Raw genomic sequence first — 16730 nt, forward strand, 5'->3', positions numbered from 1 at the left:
AAGGCAAATGAATCTGTTGTTTTCTGTGCTCATTTCCAGCTACAAAAGTCCAACTTCACAAAAGTCATAGTAAAAAGAGCCAGCAACTATAATGACAGTACTTAAAATACTGGGGTTTTTCCATCAAGTGAAGGAGACTGGTTACTGCTTTTCACTGGCATATTCCAAATCTGTGTCTCCGTCTTCAGCTTCTGTATCTACATCCACAGCAACCTTGAGTGCAGTGACTGGGGTGTCTTCAATATGGTCAGCAGGATCCTGAGCAACAGGGGTGTTAAACTCCTCTTCCGAGTAACTAGCGGAGAGCTCTGTCGGGAAAAATAAAAGTCAACGAACCAAAACCAATTCCCTACCATGGAAGCCACCACTGCTCTGTTTAACTGCAGCTTTTAGCACCAAAATCTGTCTGCAGGAAAGCCAACTCCAAGGATGACCAGCAAGTTGAGTTTCACTTCATCAAAGACAAGCCATCACAACTGGGCATGGCAACTACAGAAAATAGTTCTGAACTAGCTTTGGAGGAGCATAACTGCAGGAACACAGTTCAAATTTGAGAGTTCCACATTTCACTATTGACTAGAAAAGCAACCCACACCCTCTCCTTTAAACTCACTCAGCAATCAGCTACATGAGCTTCTAAGGCTATAGACCTTAGCATTAACACTTGAGTTCCAAGCTGTTTACCATTGTGTTGTGACTGGCTGTGGCACTGCATCTTGGCCTGCCTGCGCTCCAAGGCCAGCTGCCTGTTCTTCTTGATTCGCTCCTGCTGCTCCTCTGTGAGAGTCGTAGCAGACACAGAATTGAGCTGTTCTGCACTTCCAGCGCTGGAAACTACATCTGCTGCTGCTGTATCTGGTCCATTGCTTTCCCCTTCACCATCTGGTTAAAAATGAGGGTAAAGTAGCAGAATTAAAACTTTGACCCTAGAGAGCTCTACTGCTCTATATCTGTCAAGAGAACTTATTTAAAGCATTTTTATGCTCTACACTTAAGGTTGCATTGGCAACTGAAGATCATTTTGTAATTTACTTTTAATGGACAATTTTCTGCCCAGGTCCACATACCTGATATTCAAACTACAGGACAAATGCTTATCAGATATCCTGAATACACAACAATAAATGTCTGAGTTTAGAGAGGCAGAGCTCTGAGTCAGCAGTCATGAGTTGTGTCTGAAGGTTAAAGAGACAGTAAATGCAAGCAATCCCTATGGAAAGGCCACATGATTTTCCTCCTATCCCTGCTACTAATAGGACACTATCCTTTAGGAAGTTGCAGGACCAGTTATGGGAATCACACAGAGGTTCAAACACAGACATGGAACAATCAGTTTTGAATTTAGTGTGCCATTATTATGGAATATTTACTCATTTGCCAACATTAAAACATGCAAAATGGAGGCAGTCCAACTCCTTCAGACAAACTTCACCAACAACATGAAGCAGAGCATTCTCAAGAGCACCTAAGGCCCAGAATGCCTGTGCCTCTGCACCACTTTAACCTGTGAATAGATAAGTTAGCCAACAACAAGCTGTTGGTTATTAATACTGTAGCTTGAATTTTTATTTCAAAACTGGAAGATACCTACTCAAGCTTTTCAACTGGACTGAGCAGTTGTAGCAGTACGCTCACTGACACAGTTAAGAACAGATCAGCACCATATTTAAGTACAAATGTATGGAACCATCGCACAGAAAATCTGATGACTCTACAGACTCTGTCGGCAGGAACCATTGGCTTTACTGTCTGTGGCTGCTCACGGCTGCATTCATTCCTAGTGAATGCAGCCAGCAGTGAAACGAGCCACAGGTCCCCAGCTCCCCAGAGGTTGTCCCTGCAGGTGAGAACACCTTTCCCAAGGATTGGCTGGTCTGGGAGCTGAGGTTCACCTGAAGTTATACTGGACAATGGCAGGTAATTGTTTCAGCATCAAAGTGTGAACTCCTCCAAAGGACCTTAGGAACAACTACTGAACTCTCTCATTTCTGCCAATTAAGTTACTTTCAAGCTACCAGATTAACTCTGCTCCCTCTACTCATTAAAAAAAAAAATAAATAATTGTTTATTTCTACTCTTAAACCATCATTTGATTGGAAGAGACTGTGGCATTATCTACTTGCTAAGTGGGCTTCGATACTGGAAGAAGACAGACATCACACTGCCCACAACTGTAAGTACTTTCCCTATAGAGGACACTACACTCACTGCAACAGTGTGTAGTATAAACAGTATAATAGCTTTGATTTCTGCATTAATAAGACACAAGAGCTCTTCAGACTGCACACTCCTAAGAGTACAATACAAGCCAGTGTGTTTACTTAGTAATTTCAGTTTGAGGATTTTTTTGGAAGAGTATTTCTAACAACGCTGGTAATAATACCCATTTTCCATTTCCTTTCAGTAGATCACGCTATTTATTGTCATATATATATACACGTAGCTTTTAGTCCAAGCACCAGTTCAGGTTTGCAATTTTAAGTCTCACAGAAGCTTGGTTACAAAATAGGGAACTCCTCAATCATTTCTTCTACATTAAAAACTTAATCATGATCATTAATTTCTTGTCAATAGGAGGGGAAGTAAATTTTAAGCACAATAGGCATACCTTTGTTATCTGCAAAGTCTTCATGTACAATAGGAAGATCAAGTCTAATCCGCTTTAGGCAGGTCTGCAAATGAGAGATTAAAATAGTGATATTTCACCTGTAACAAGATCTTTTATGCAATATGGCTTTGGTTTTAACACTGCTCCAAATTTCTTATAAACTCTGCAAAAAAAATTCTCCTTTCATTACATCTCTGTTTGACCCACAACTTTTAATGCTGTGGTTCATTCTCTTAGTCCTTCATTTCCCACCAGCCAGATGAAGCAGCCTTCAGAAACCTTCTTTTGCAGGTTCAAACATTAACAAACAAAATCCCCAAACCAATCAGTTCCAGCACTCTTAAGCAAATTATTTGGCTAAAGGTGTCCTGAAAAAGTCAAAGCCAATTCTCCAGAATTCAACTAAAGAACATTTATCTCTAAATGTAAATTTAAACACTGGGAAGAGCTATTTTTACAAAGAGAGACATTAATTTCAATAACATTATACTCCTTAGCACTATGTACAACTTAAGTTTTCCTGTATTGCCTAACTGCTCTCCTAAACCTGCTTCTTAGACTATGCAGTACTGCATGAAGAGAAAATAACAGGAGCAACACATACCTGAACTTCCTTTTTGTTTCCCAAAGACTCAACTCTGTCAATAAAATCCTCAAACTGCAGTTTTGGATATAGCCTATGAGCCCAGTGCTCCATGTGTCGCATGAGAGTCTTCAGGTCCTCTGCCTAGAGCATAGGAGATGACATCCAGCTAGTAAAAGCTAATTCAGGAGACTGCAGAGGGAGATGGGACAGTAATGTTTCTGAAAGTATTAAGCATCTGCAGCTTGAAAGTCTCTTGAAAACTGAAGTGATACGAACGCGGGGGTAACCCTTTCTCCCACAGCCAAGTCTGAAAGTGCAATTTCAAGCTATGAGAAGAACAGCAGCAATCCAACTTCAGGAAGAGCATTTACATATCGCAAAACATCTGATAGCTTCTAAGAAGCTGGCCTTAAGACAACCTAGATCTGAACCCAGACAAAAAAGAATCCACACAGACACAGCTGGTATTTATTCTGATGCTCAAAACACACAGGAAATGTACATCTAAATCACTTCATCTGGTAAAGATTTCTGCTCAGAACACTGGTATCACCTTGTTTCTTTCTGTCTTTCATTGATACCATGAATATTGCCTGTAAAGCAGAGCTGCACAGGCAATATTCATATTATATTCAATATGCAAGTCTGCTGATCATCTAATAATACTTAGAAGAAAAATCAGCTTTTAAGTTTAAGTGTATCCAAGCCAATGAGACAGTCTGTAGAGAAGGTAATGCTTTCTCTTTGCTTAAGTGGTATGTCACAATTTTTCAATATTAAAACCTTTGTGATAGAGGTGTCACAGCAGCACCAGAATATTTTCACTAACAAAGGAAACTGGTCATGAAATGTGTCCTGGTTTTGCCTGAGATAGAGTTAATTTTCTTCCTAGTTGTAAAGGCATTCCAGACATAGTAGGCAGTCTTGTTAGCCTGCTGCAATTTCAAAACCCTTCTGTGGACAACAGAGTCACAGACATGATATTCTGGTTTTGCAGTAGAGGAAAACAGTTTTATGATCAAAATATGGATTTTATTAAAATATTAATGTATGTTTGTGTTTCATTAAATTTGCAATTACAAACCCCGTCAGGGTACATTTAAATACTGCTAAAAGCTGGCTAACCAGAGTGTAATATCAATTTTCTCCTGTCAGTTGGGCAGCAATCTATCAAATCCCAGGAACAAAACAAAAGCTCCCTATGTCTTACCTCGTGCCCTTTACCCTTGAACTTTACATTGTCAAACATGTGTCTTAGGGCTGGAAGTCCTCTTTCTGAGATTAGCCTGGTGATAGCAAATGGGTGAAGTTATTTGAAACCCATACTACTTCTAATTAACAAAAACAATAACAAAGAAACAAACAAAAAAACCCTTCAAGGAAACAAAACCCCCTCAAATTCCTTTAAATAGCCTGAAGCTGCAGAGCTCTATTTGAAAGATACACAGAATATTTAATAGATAAATAGATAATGGAATTAGAAGTCATGAAGAAAACACATAGAATAGGATAAAGACTACTGCAAGACCCAAGACTATAATTATTATTATTTAATTCACCATACATACTTCGACTTCACAGTCCAAGCAGCTTTTTGCTTTTGATGACATGGAAACAAAATTGAATGGTCAGGTCTAACAACTACACTGGCCAAGTGAAACTTCTTAGATGAGTGACCATCACCTTGCGGTATCACTGACTTCATCAGTGTATTTAAAATAGAAGAAATGGGAAGTTCAGATTCTTTCCATTGCTTATGAAGAACTTAAACCAGTTTTAGTGGTAATAGCAAAGAAAATATTAAAATCCTTTATACAGAGTTTATCCAGCCTCTATGTAAGTCAGGTGTAAGTGTACTTTAGGTACTGTCTTACAGTCATCATTATATTGAGGCTTATTTTGATGCAGACTTTAGTTAAATAAAGAAATCTATAATACTATGTCTGAAAGAAAATAAAGAAGATCCAGCTGGAAGAGTCTTATGTATAAATAATAAATTATCTTTTAGAGTATTAGTCACGTACTAAGTCCCAAGAAAACTTCAAGAAAGACTATTAACAGCATTACACAGGTAGGCAAGAAATACAAAGGTTGAGATACAGTGTACAAGAGGCATTTCCATCTCTATAACTCTTTTTTTGGCTATAACCAAGCAGGGAACACAGTAACCTTAATCATTTCCCCACAGCCATATACCAAATTCATCCCAGAAAGGAGTATTCTGTAAAAACTATTACCTCTGGGCATCTAGTTTAGGCATTGGCCTTTTAACTGCTTTCCGTACAGCTGCAGCAGACTCCTTTGCTTGTGATTGCTGGTTCTCATCTGGTTCTAACAAAGAAAACAACAAACTTTAAGTATATAATGCAGTTGGCATCAACTAGAATTCCATCATGTACATTTTAAGTTTCTACCCTATCAAAAAGGCAGGTCACAAGTATTGCACTGCAGGTACAGGACTCGAAAAGGACATCTCCATATTTCACATTGCTTCTCCCACAAAACAGACTGGAAATAAATCAGTCTCTTAAAATATACTGAGGAATCCCCTTTCCTAACAAAGTAAGCTCCTTAAAAGGGAAATTTCCTAATTTTAGAACTTTTAGACTGTATTTCTGACAAGAATGTACTAACAGTAAACGTTGTTTCCAAGTGTTAAGAAACAGTATCAATAAACATAATTTGATAGGTGTTTCTCAAGATTTCCACAGATAATTCTGAAAGCCAGACCTAAACTACCAGCAACACAGACAGAGCAGCGATTAAGGCAAACATGTGTATCACTACTTCTTCTTAAATCCAAGTAATAAAAAAGAGGAGCAACAGGTCACACCTGTAAAATTATCTACAAACATTTTGTCAGAAGAGCTTGAATTTCATAAAGATTCAATTGTGAACATATTTTCATGGAATCTATGGAAACAAACTTTCCCCACAAGTTTGACAGCATAGAGTCAATAACAATATAAAGTTGTGAACTGCTCTCTTATCTGCACAAGACTATTCTTATGCAGTAAACTCAAGACGGTGAAGGACACCATCAGTAATACTGATTTCACAGCATTTCATTACCTATACCACAAAAAAGATCTTTAGGGGTCAGGTGTGTTCACCTCCATTAGCTTGAGCCCATTCAGCATCATCTCTTCCTGGAGAGGCAGGAGGTGGAAGAGGTGGGAACCTTTCATCTTCTGTGTTTTCATAATCAGGAAGATCAAACAAGTTGTTCTCCAAAGGCTCCATCATTGTCACAGGTAAGCTTTTCTAACCTCCTACAGGAAATACCAAAAGCATTTAAACAGAGAAGGTTGCCACAGAAGCAGATAAACATCAGTTACATACAGTTTTTACAGAAAAGAAACGCCAGCTAATAAAAAGTGTCATATAAATTAAGCAGCAGATACCATGCAGATGGGTGATACAATCCAGCCTCACTGGGCTGAATAAAATAAGGATTTATGTATCAAATCCTCAAAGTGACTTGGGAGTGGTAGGTACAGGCCACAGGAATAGAATAAAATGCATGGATTTCCAACCAAAGCACTTCTCAAGACAGCTTTTTACCACTCATATCCCTGATAATCAAAGGTTACCAGAGGTGTGCAAGGGGATAATTCCTCTAATTTACAGTTCACCCACTCAGAAATGCCCTCTAGAGGCAGATTCCCCTTTCAGGGCTCCTCCAGCGAAGCTAATTCCAAAAACTTTTATCACATCAGGCTTAGCATGACCCGGACTCACCACGGCTGCAGGAATGGCCCTGCAGGGCCCTTCCCTGGGGAAGTTGTTTCTGAGGCAGCTTAATAACGAGGGAACACCCCAAGCAGCTCCGACTGCGCTGACCCTTGACTGTGAGCTCCCTCCCTCCGGGCTGCGAGGCTCTCACGGAGGCTGAGAGACCAAAGAGGACAGCAGAGAAGGTTGCAGGGGCCTGCAGGACCAGACTTCCACAGCTATAGCCAACCGGGCGCCAAGGAGGCCACGCTCCCCTCACACCGCTACAGCCATTCTGAGGCGCGCAGGATTTGAGGTGAGGGCTCTCCTGTTCCCACCGGTGGGAAGGGAGATGAAGAGGGAAGACAAGTCCGTACACACCGAGGCGAGCGGTTCTCAAAGGTGCTCCGCGCCTCTCCTACCCCGCTGAACGCCGGCTCCAGCCGGGCAGCGCGCCCGGGACTTGCCGCGATAACCGCGGCTCTCGCGAGTGCCAGAACGGCCCGGCTGAGGGGAGCGGTCACCCGACGGCGGCTGCGTGACAGGGCGCATGCGCGGCAGGGAGGCGATGGCCGTTTTGGCGCCAAAAGCCAACGGGTGGGCAGGGTGAAGGTTCGGCTGAGGCGATCTGTGAGGCGATTTTATGGTGGTGTTTCCTTAGGCGAGAGTTACAGGAGATGGGAGGTTGAGTCCAAGGTTGCGAAGCCCTGCGAGCGATCAGGTCCAGGAATGTTGCTTAAAATAGTGCATGTTGAGCGCTTCCTTGCTTCCGTACCTCTGAGAGAAGGTCTGCCAGGACAAGCAGCAATCCCAAGCTCTTCTCCGTATAGATACTAGCTAAAGCCTTCTGGTGGCCTGAAACTAAGCAGTTTGCAATTGTGTGTAATTAATATACCAAGTCCTTTTCATATTTGGCACCTGTGCGCATAGAATGCCATTTAAAGGAGTTGAACTGCAGAAATGAGAGGGTCCAAGTTCCATCTCCAGTGCTGATGCACCTGGAAAGTTGTGTAGTTTTACAGGTCCGTCCATAGAAGTATATCTGACTTAAGTAATAGGTTCTTCCTTTAAGCAAAGTGAGAGAAAGTAATACCATATTAATACATTGAAGGAATTGGCTTTCCCTTATTTCTCTGTAAATTCATATTTGACATATGTTGTTTCTGGTAATTTAATGTATTCTTTTCAATATGACAAAGAAAATCAATTGTTGTTACCTTCCAGTTAAAAATAACATCTTTTAGTCGGAATTATAGTAACACTTCATATTTAAAATGTGCATTCCCAAATGCAGCAACATGTTTTTTAGCCAAGGATACATTAAATATAGGGAGAGCATGGTAATGGATTTGTTAGTACTGAATCCATTTATCTTTTTAGATATGGCCAATTTCTTCAAATGACTGAGGCACCTGAAGTATTAAAGAAATACAAAGATTAATAATAATAGATGTAATACTGCTGATTTCCATCTTAAAACACTAAAGATTTGTCATGTAAAATTACTGAAAATCAAATGTCTATATGATGAGCTCTTTGCTTTGGAAATAACTTACTTTTTATATGAAATAAACCCCTTACAAATAAATTCATTAGGTGTTTGGTGTAGCCTAAATATCTGATTCATATCTATTAGTGTGATACATCTTTTCATGGCAATGTTTTCCTTAATATTTAATGCGGGGGAGGTTATATGTGAAGTAATTGGATTTTAGATACTTGGCTAATGTCAACTGAACTGATTAGAGGCTCAAGACTTCCAAATTCCCCTAAGTCCCTGCATATTTTCTGCAAAATCAGCTGTTAAATGAACAGAAGTAGCATAGCAGGGATCTGTGAGAGCAAAGGCAGGGAGAAGGGAGTATGACTTTGTATGGCTGGACAGTCCCCGTATACCCAGGTCTGCATAAGTAGACTTCTGTTCTGTTGTGTTTTGCCTTTGCCGGAACCAGGAGATAACAGACAGGAAAAAAGTGCTGGAAAGGTATAAAACCTCCTATACAAGTGTTAAAACAGGCCACTTGCAACCTCTGCAGAGGAGTACGGTGTTATAAAACCTCCCATATTTATGCAGCTTTGATTAATCAATATTTTTGCAGAGTGTTTAATTAGAATCCAGACTTGATGACCTGGGTGGTTCTTTCCAGCCCTCTATTCCTAATTAAATGAAAAGCATAATGCTGGCAGGCATTGATTATTGGTTTTTTCCTCAGGAAATGAATAACCAGCCACATGCTGATAAAATAATAAGTCAGGGGAAAATAAAAACCAAACCTAGCTTGCCTCTATTCTAGAAAATGCTTCTGGCTTCTAGTTGCGATGAAATGGAAATATTACTTGTTTCTCTGTTCAATAGTGTCACTTCATTAGAAAAAAATGCAGAAAATTAGCACCTTATTTTATATTTCAGTCTCGTTTCCTGTCTCGTGTTAAATATATAGCAAAGAAAACCTGTTACGTGAATAATTGGCTACTTCTACATTTGAAGGGTTTTATTCCTATGGGAGAAGCACTTGTCTTCAGAAACTCTCTCAATATTGTGCTGGCAGATCTGTTCTTGCAACGAACCCTCTGCAAAACCAGTACCATGGTAGCTGTGTTAGTGGGAAATCACATCTCATGGCTTAAGCAAACTTCAGCTATTTGTGATTTATACCTTGCTAACCTAATCTAAGTTTTATATTTTTACAGTCATCTTCAACATTAATTTCTAAGCTTTTAGTATATTACTAAACATTTAAGATTGTGTTCTTATCCGCAGTGTTCTTTTCAACCCCAGCTTCTTGAGGAAAACAAGGTGTGCAAGACAGGTTGTGATCTTTGGCTGTTTGAAAGTCAGTTTGTCAGCCGTCTTCTAATAATTTTTGATCCTGTTGGCCAATTTCAATCAAATTCGAATCAGGCTCCTTAAACTCCATTGCTTATGAGACTAATTATTTCCTTCAATTGCTTTGTTAACCACTAAATGGATTATGAAACATTAAATCTCACAACCAAAGCATATGTTTTGGCAGTAAATAAGCAGCTTTATGTGGCAATCAAGTTTTAAAAGTTGGGTTGATTAAGTGGTGCATCAATCTATACAATAATCAGATTGTAATTATGTTTCTTATATATGTATCCTGTTTCTTGCATGGTTTTTTTTTCATGCAAGAAACTAGACAAAATTCAGTTTCCATGAGGGAAAAAAGTGGTAATGACAACAAGCTTCTTTCCTGCATTTCTATTTACAGAGACATTAGTTGTATTTTTCCAAGCAGTGGTGGAATCAATAAGTCAGAAAGTCTCCCTGCTCACAAGTCTTTCACAGGTATTACATTGCCTTCTATTTTTTACCTTCACCTTTTTCTCTGTAATCCACCCTCAGAAACACCCGTTTGTAAAGCAAAACGCAGCTCCTTCCACAGAGAATATCCAAATTCCCAAAACATATTTTATATTTTTGTGGGTTCCAAAAGTCAAGTAATGTTTTAGATCAAAGTAGTCATTAATCAGAATCACAGACTGCTTTGGGTTGGAAGGGACCTTAAAGATCATCCAGTTCCAACCCCCTGCCGTGACCTTATTTCTATATTCAGCCAACTCAAACTATCTTTGATTTCGTGCTGCACAAAAAAGGCACTCTGAAAGCGATGGGTGAATTCAGCAATTGACCAAGATTCTTCAGTAGAGTTTGCAGTGCAAGCATGAAGTGCTCCAGAGGAGGGAGCTCTCTCTTAATCCTGGAAGTGGAAGGAGGGAGCGTGCTTTTGACGGGGAAATCGGGAAAATAGTAATTCAATCTTTTCCGCTTTAGAACTAGGTAAATGTTAGGAACGATACAGCGTTTTCGTGTAAAATAAAGGGGACTTTGTTCATAATTTCAGTTGCTATAAAAGCATTAATTAAATTAAAAAGAGTAGATTTAGATTAGATATTAGGAAGAAGTTGTTACCTGGAAGCATGGTGATAATAACACATCTATTGGAAATACTTTGTATAAAAACCCACTCTGAATTCCATGGTGAGGTTCTTCTGTGGTTTGCAAAAGTGATGTAATATTTTTAATCAAAGTAGTTATTAATCATAGAATCCCAGACTGGTTTGTGTTGGAAGGGACCTTAAAGCTCATGCACTTCCAAACAGCTTGCTCCAAACCTCGTTCAACTTGGCCTTGAACACTGCCAGGGATGGGGCAGTGTTCTCTGGGCACCCTGTGCCAGCACCCCAGCACCCTCACAGGGAAGAACTTCTTCCTCAGATCTCATCTCTTCTCTGTCAGTTAATTAATGCACTATGCAGCAGATTTCCTGTCTGAAAAATGAATACTTTATAGCTGGGTGGGAGCAAGTTGGTGTTTAAGCCTCAGCATGGAAGCTTTTATCAGCAGCAAGAGGTGCCTTTTGTTGTCTGAAAGCTTAACCTCATGTTTATGTCGGTGGTTTTCTCCCCAGAATTGACCTGTTTAAACAAGGCACTGTTCTTCCTGTCGTGTGGGCTCACAGCTTCATTCTCTAATTGTTCAGGTCTTCTATGCCCAACCTTAAAACTGTTAAAGAAGCATGAAGAACAAATCCCCACAGACAGCACGACAGCACTTATTCTTTGTTTTATAAATCATACTTCCTCACTCATACCGTCCTCCTTTAGTATTCCAGGAAAATAAAATCTTCCTGGTTATGTTTTCAGGTTCACTACAATTACAAAAGCCTAGAAAGCTCTCCAAACCGTGGTGACTGAAGACAGAACTTCTCAGAAATGTACCTACAGAAAACCATCATTGCGTTAACGTATTGACGTGACACAAACTGGCCCTTCCCAGTAGTGTTTTATCACCAGCAGCTGCTTTAATTTTCATACTTATTTTTACTGCTTATTCTATAACTGTAATCGTCAGGTTTCCGTTTTTAAATCAGTCATTTACTTCGGGAAGGATTTAGCAGCCGTCAGTCCCCCGGCTGAGGCTGATGTTTTAATTACAACCACAGCACTTCCCACACCGGCTGCATGGATGGTGGCACACGGGGTAGATCAACAAACGCTCCACAAACTCCCGGTGTCACGCCCAAACAACTTTAAGATGAAGCCATGAACCGGAGGGCGCCGTTACCGACCTCCGCCGTTGCGGGCACCACACAACACGGGCACGGTTTCAGCGCGGCTTCCTCCTCCTCAGGGCGCATGCGCCTGCTCCCCACGGCTGCGCGCCGGGCGGGCTGAGTGGTGCGCGCAGGCGCAGTGCCGCAGAAGGGCGCATCTTGAGCCCGGGCAGCGCTCCCGTCGGGAGGTGCTGGAGGGAGCTGGGTGTTGCTCGACTCTGTGGGGAGAGGCCGGCGTTGGGCGGGCGGAGAGCCGGGGGCTGACGGCGGCACCACCACCACCACAGGCACCTGCCTGCTGAGGAGGTTGCCCGTCCGCGGTGGCACCGGCGGCTAGGGGACTCCTCAACTTTGCTCCGCCGCAGGAAGTCCCTCGGACCTGGCCGAAGTGGGGCCAGGGCTGCTCCGTCCGTTACCCTCCGCGCCGTCTGGGGGCGAAAATGCCGAAGAAGAAGCCCGGCCCGATTCAGCTCAATCCCGCTCCGGATGGATCTGCCGTCAACGGGACCAGCTCTGCAGAGTGAGTGAAGAGGGTGGCCGGGGCTCCGGCGGGGCTGAGGTGACGGGCGCGGCCGGGTCGGCGGCTCCCATCCCATTGCCCGTAGTGGAGCAGTTGTCTCCGCAGGAGCGGCACCGGCCCGGTTGGGTCGGCTTTTTCTTCAGCCTCGGTGCTTTAAGTCGGCACGGCCTTGGCTGCTAGGAGAATCAGAGCTATCGATGCCGGGGGGTGCGTGGTCCCTGCCGTGGTAGCTACTGGGGGTCTCCTCACCGTAATCGGTGAGTGGTGTCTTCGGCAATAGACAGGTTTCTGTTAGTTGTGCAAGATAAATAACCTGGATTAAAAATAGGAGAAAACTTGTTTAACTCTCTTCTCGTAGTCCGTAATGGTATCTGCTGATTTCTCAGGTTATATAATTATCTACTAAGTGCCAAATTATACATTTCCAATAGCATGTTTCATAAATGTGTGTGTGGGAGAAGTTCTGTTGAAAAGCGCAGGTCTGTAGGAAAGGTGTTCTGCTTTTGTTTAGGTTTTTTCTGCTTGTTTGTTTTCTTCCTCTCGTCCCTGGCTTCAAACCAAGCTGCTGCTAGTTTCAGTAAATCTGTTTTTCAGTAATTAGCAATGTTATGGCAGGTACCTCAGTGCGCGTGTTTGCAGAAGATGCTTCTGAGCTTTCCTGCCTGTGGTACAAACATTACACCGTGTACGTGTGTGGAAGGCTAATTGTGGGTGCACTTACGGAAGAAAAAAAAGACTGAACACTGAGTAGTTATGTGTTGTTACGAAGCCTGTGTTGAGCTTGTGGATGTGGGTGAGCATCGTGGCTTCAGTTACACAGATGTAGCGCCAGCACCCTGAAGTAATGAAGTGTTCTAAAAGATTTCTCTTTGAGGTTAACAGGTCTGTGTTCACCACTTAATATTTAGATTAAGGTGATGGGCTAGCTCTTAACTGAGCCCTGAAATAAAGCTGCGTCTTGGAAGAACGGATTCCTGTCCCTGTATGGTCAGTCCAGTCTTCTCTTGAATATGTGAACTGAACTCTGATATGCTTGTGTGCCACCCTGACAGAGTACGTCAAACACTTGCAGGGAGACATGTGAGTTTTGGGCTTTAAAGTGCTCTGCATGGATCATTGTTGCCACGTTTTCAGACAGGCTCAGATCTCATTTAACCACCCCAGCATCTTATAAAAGAAATCAGCATCTAGCAGCTCCAGCTGTGACACTTCTAGCAAAGTCTTTTGATGATTAACTGAGAGATGAGCTGTTTGAAAACTGTTTTTTGGCAGGAGTTACGGATTGTATCTAAGCATTGTGATCTGACTATTATGCAGTTTTTGTTCTGGATTGGAAGGGGGGAAATATTATTTCTGTGTTTGCCTGTGTAGCACTTTTCAGTTAATTGTCTTCATGAGAGCTGGTGATACATTGAGTTACTCCTTGGGGATCCCTATTGCATGTTAGTCTTGTTTTTTAGAATAAATCTGATACTTGCTGGTTTTAGTACCTAAAGTTAATCACCGAACATGTAATATATTAAATATTGCACTACCCCACTCAACAAATGTCATTAATTTTGCATTACTTTTGCATGTCTGGTACTCATTTACTTGTTGGAAACCTTTGAAGGCTCATGGGAGTGTTGAATCTTGGTTACACTGGGGAGCTATCTTGCTTAGTTTTCTGGTTTGTATGTTGATTTATTTGGTATGCGACTTCTGCTCTTTGTCATATATAGAATCATAGAATAGTTAGGGTTGGAAAAGACCTTAAAATCATCTAGTTCCAACCCCCATATATATAGAAGACCTTACAACCAGCTTTTGCCAGGCTTAGAGATGTGCCAAGTATTTTTAAAAGCAGTAGCTTAGTGAAAGTAAATCCAGCAACCTGTTGTCCTATAAACAGCCAGAATTAATTAATCATGGAAATATCCCCTCATCCTGCTAATATTAAATCCTCTTTGTGAAAGATTTCAAACAGCGAAGAATAGTTGCATCAGAATTTGGAAATGTTTTTGGAATTAAATTGAAAACTTTTGGTTTTTTCCTTCATCTGTAAGATGGTTTCTTTTTTTCCCTCTCCTGTTCTGTGCTTCCCCCCTGCCTTTGGTTACTGCTTGAGATCAACAGTAGAGGTGTTTGTCAGCCTGTATGCATTGTCAGGCATTTCAAGTATGCTGTGCATCTGTGAGCTACCATATTTTAGCACTTTCTGAAGCTCTGCTCCCGGTATAATGGAATTTTGGCCATGTGAGTCTCCAGTTACTTATTCGCTTCCACCATATACAAATCTGTCACTTTGCAAATAATCTCAGATGCTTCCCTGTTCTTTTTTAGAGAAGAGAACCTCTTGATAGAGAATGAAAAGAGCTCAGATTACTCAGCTAAAGTGAAATGAAGATTCAGAGCGAGGTGATATGATTGCTGTCTGTAAATGCATGGAGGACCTAAATATCCAGAAGGAAGGAAGCTATTTAGGCCTAAAGGCAACGCTGGCACAAAATCAAACAGATATATATTGGCCATCAGTAATTTGATGTTGGAGTCTAGAAAATGTCAGAGGTGGAAGGTTCTGCAACATATTATGATGGGTATTTGACTCCCAGGATGTCCTGCTGGTTTTAAAATATTGAAGCTTAATACTTCTAGGAATGAGTACATGTGATACTTGGACTTCCTGGCAGAAAGGAAGGGGAAGGAAAGGAAATGAAAGAAGGGGCTGGATGATTCAGGATGTCCTGGTTTCCGTTTTATCTTGTCCTCTGTCTTCATCCTTATTTGGTGATGGGAACTCATTGACTAGAGTAAGAAAAAGCTTATAGCATGAGGTGTAGGGCTTGAAGTATGCAGATGAGGCCTGGTTCTCACTTGCATGACTTTCCTTTTTTTACTTTTGTTTTTTATCTTCCTGCTCTTTTCCTTTCCCCTGGCCAGGTAGTGTGAAGGAGAGTTAGGGTACTTGCAATTTAACTGTATTTATCCTGGCTATTTTAATGACAATTTCACAATATTTTTCTCTGATAGCAGTTTTTATTTGTAGTGATTAATTACTTGCACAGGATGCTGTGGTTCTCTCTAGGGCCTTCCAAATTCCCAGCTACCCTGCTGGACAATAGACACAACTTACTAAAAGATTTTTCCTGAGCTTCACTTCTGCTTTTGACACTTCCTGCTGAGAAGCAGTTGTGCAGGGCGAGTGGAACCTGTGCTGCTGTTCTTGAGCTTTGTGTTGCTTCCGATCACCAGAATGAAACCAAGATGACACTGGCCAGTTGCAGGTTTAATTTTATTATTGCACTTTTGGAGCTGCACAGTTACACTTGTTCAAAGATTTTGCAGAGAAAACAGGGTGAAAAACAAACCTGTAAGAATATGTTAAAGCTATACTTCTCTTCTGACTGACCATGCTGGGGTAGTTACTGTCTTAGGACCTAAAAGAAACAAGAACAAAACTTCCACTTTCTGTTCCTTTCAGACTTTTAACTCCCTATCCCTTTGAATGTCTTATGGTCATTACTCTCTAAATCCAAACTAGACCTAGAACATGAAGTAGAAGCTCTGCAAAGAAGCAGGAGGGTGGGTTTCAAAATAATGCCCCTTTCTGTGTTACAGTAAGGGGTTTGTTCACATGGAAAGAAGGTTGCTTCATATAATTTTCGAATTGCATCTTTACAGAAAAGCAGAGGGAAGGATCATATTTATGAGAAAGTTACTTTGATATAAAATGCTGGTGAAGATAAAGGATAGCTAGTTTTATAGCTTGCTGTACATAGCAATTACATATACTTAGATATTGAATGAGATCACAATGCTTGATTGTTAGTTTAAATTCAAAACAAATACTAAATGTAATTGTTACATAAAGTTCTTTTGAGATGGCACAAAATGCACCTATAGTTGCATATTTCTATATTACAGCCCCATAATATATTTCAAGGAAAAATCAGTATTGCATTCCTCAAAGCCTATTATGTATAGGTGACATTACATAGTGAGCTTTGAAGTGTACTGGTCTCAGGGAAGTGCATTAAAATGTTGTAGTTAAAATGTCCATGTCCAAAAGTATATGCACAGGAAAAATTGATTAAACCTGTGCCTTGAGATCCTACATTATGTTTAATGAAATAGAATGTCTTGGCATATAATGTAGCCTGTATTCACAGCCTATTTTAAAAGTGCTTACTAGAAAAAATGAAATAACTAGTCAATACGTTTTGTCCCAGAGCACAACAATCCAGT

The 16730-nt window shown here is 41.0% G+C and overlaps 2 protein-coding genes across 2 annotated transcripts in view; one reads left to right on the forward strand and one right to left on the reverse strand.

Annotated features, from left to right (window-relative positions):
• Positions 1 to 141: 141 nt before the first annotated feature.
• On the reverse strand, positions 142 to 6455 carry TIPIN (TIMELESS interacting protein; the record flags this gene model as incomplete). The annotated part of the gene is made up of 7 exons (XM_080626761.1): positions 6308 to 6455; positions 5432 to 5525; positions 4405 to 4480; positions 3213 to 3335; positions 2609 to 2672; positions 685 to 882; positions 142 to 308 (listed from the first exon to the last, which is right to left on the reverse strand). The coding sequence occupies exons 1-7, from the start codon at positions 6438 to 6440 to the stop codon at positions 142 to 144; spliced, it is 855 nt and encodes a 284-aa protein (XP_080482887.1). The 5' UTR covers positions 6441 to 6455.
• Positions 6456 to 12165: 5710 nt separating this feature from the next.
• Positions 12166 to 16730, forward strand: part of MAP2K1 (mitogen-activated protein kinase kinase 1) — a 33491-nt gene continuing 28926 nt past the window's right edge. The window contains exon 1 of the mRNA XM_080626462.1: positions 12166 to 12506. Coding sequence (XP_080482588.1) covers positions 12427 to 12506 — 80 coding nt within the window. The 5' untranslated portion in view covers positions 12166 to 12426. The remainder of the gene's footprint in view (positions 12507 to 16730) is intronic.

This window comes from Psittacula echo (assembly GCF_963264785.1).
Source record: "Psittacula echo genome assembly, chromosome: 10".
Lineage (NCBI taxonomy): Eukaryota > Metazoa > Chordata > Aves > Psittaciformes > Psittacidae > Psittacula > Psittacula echo.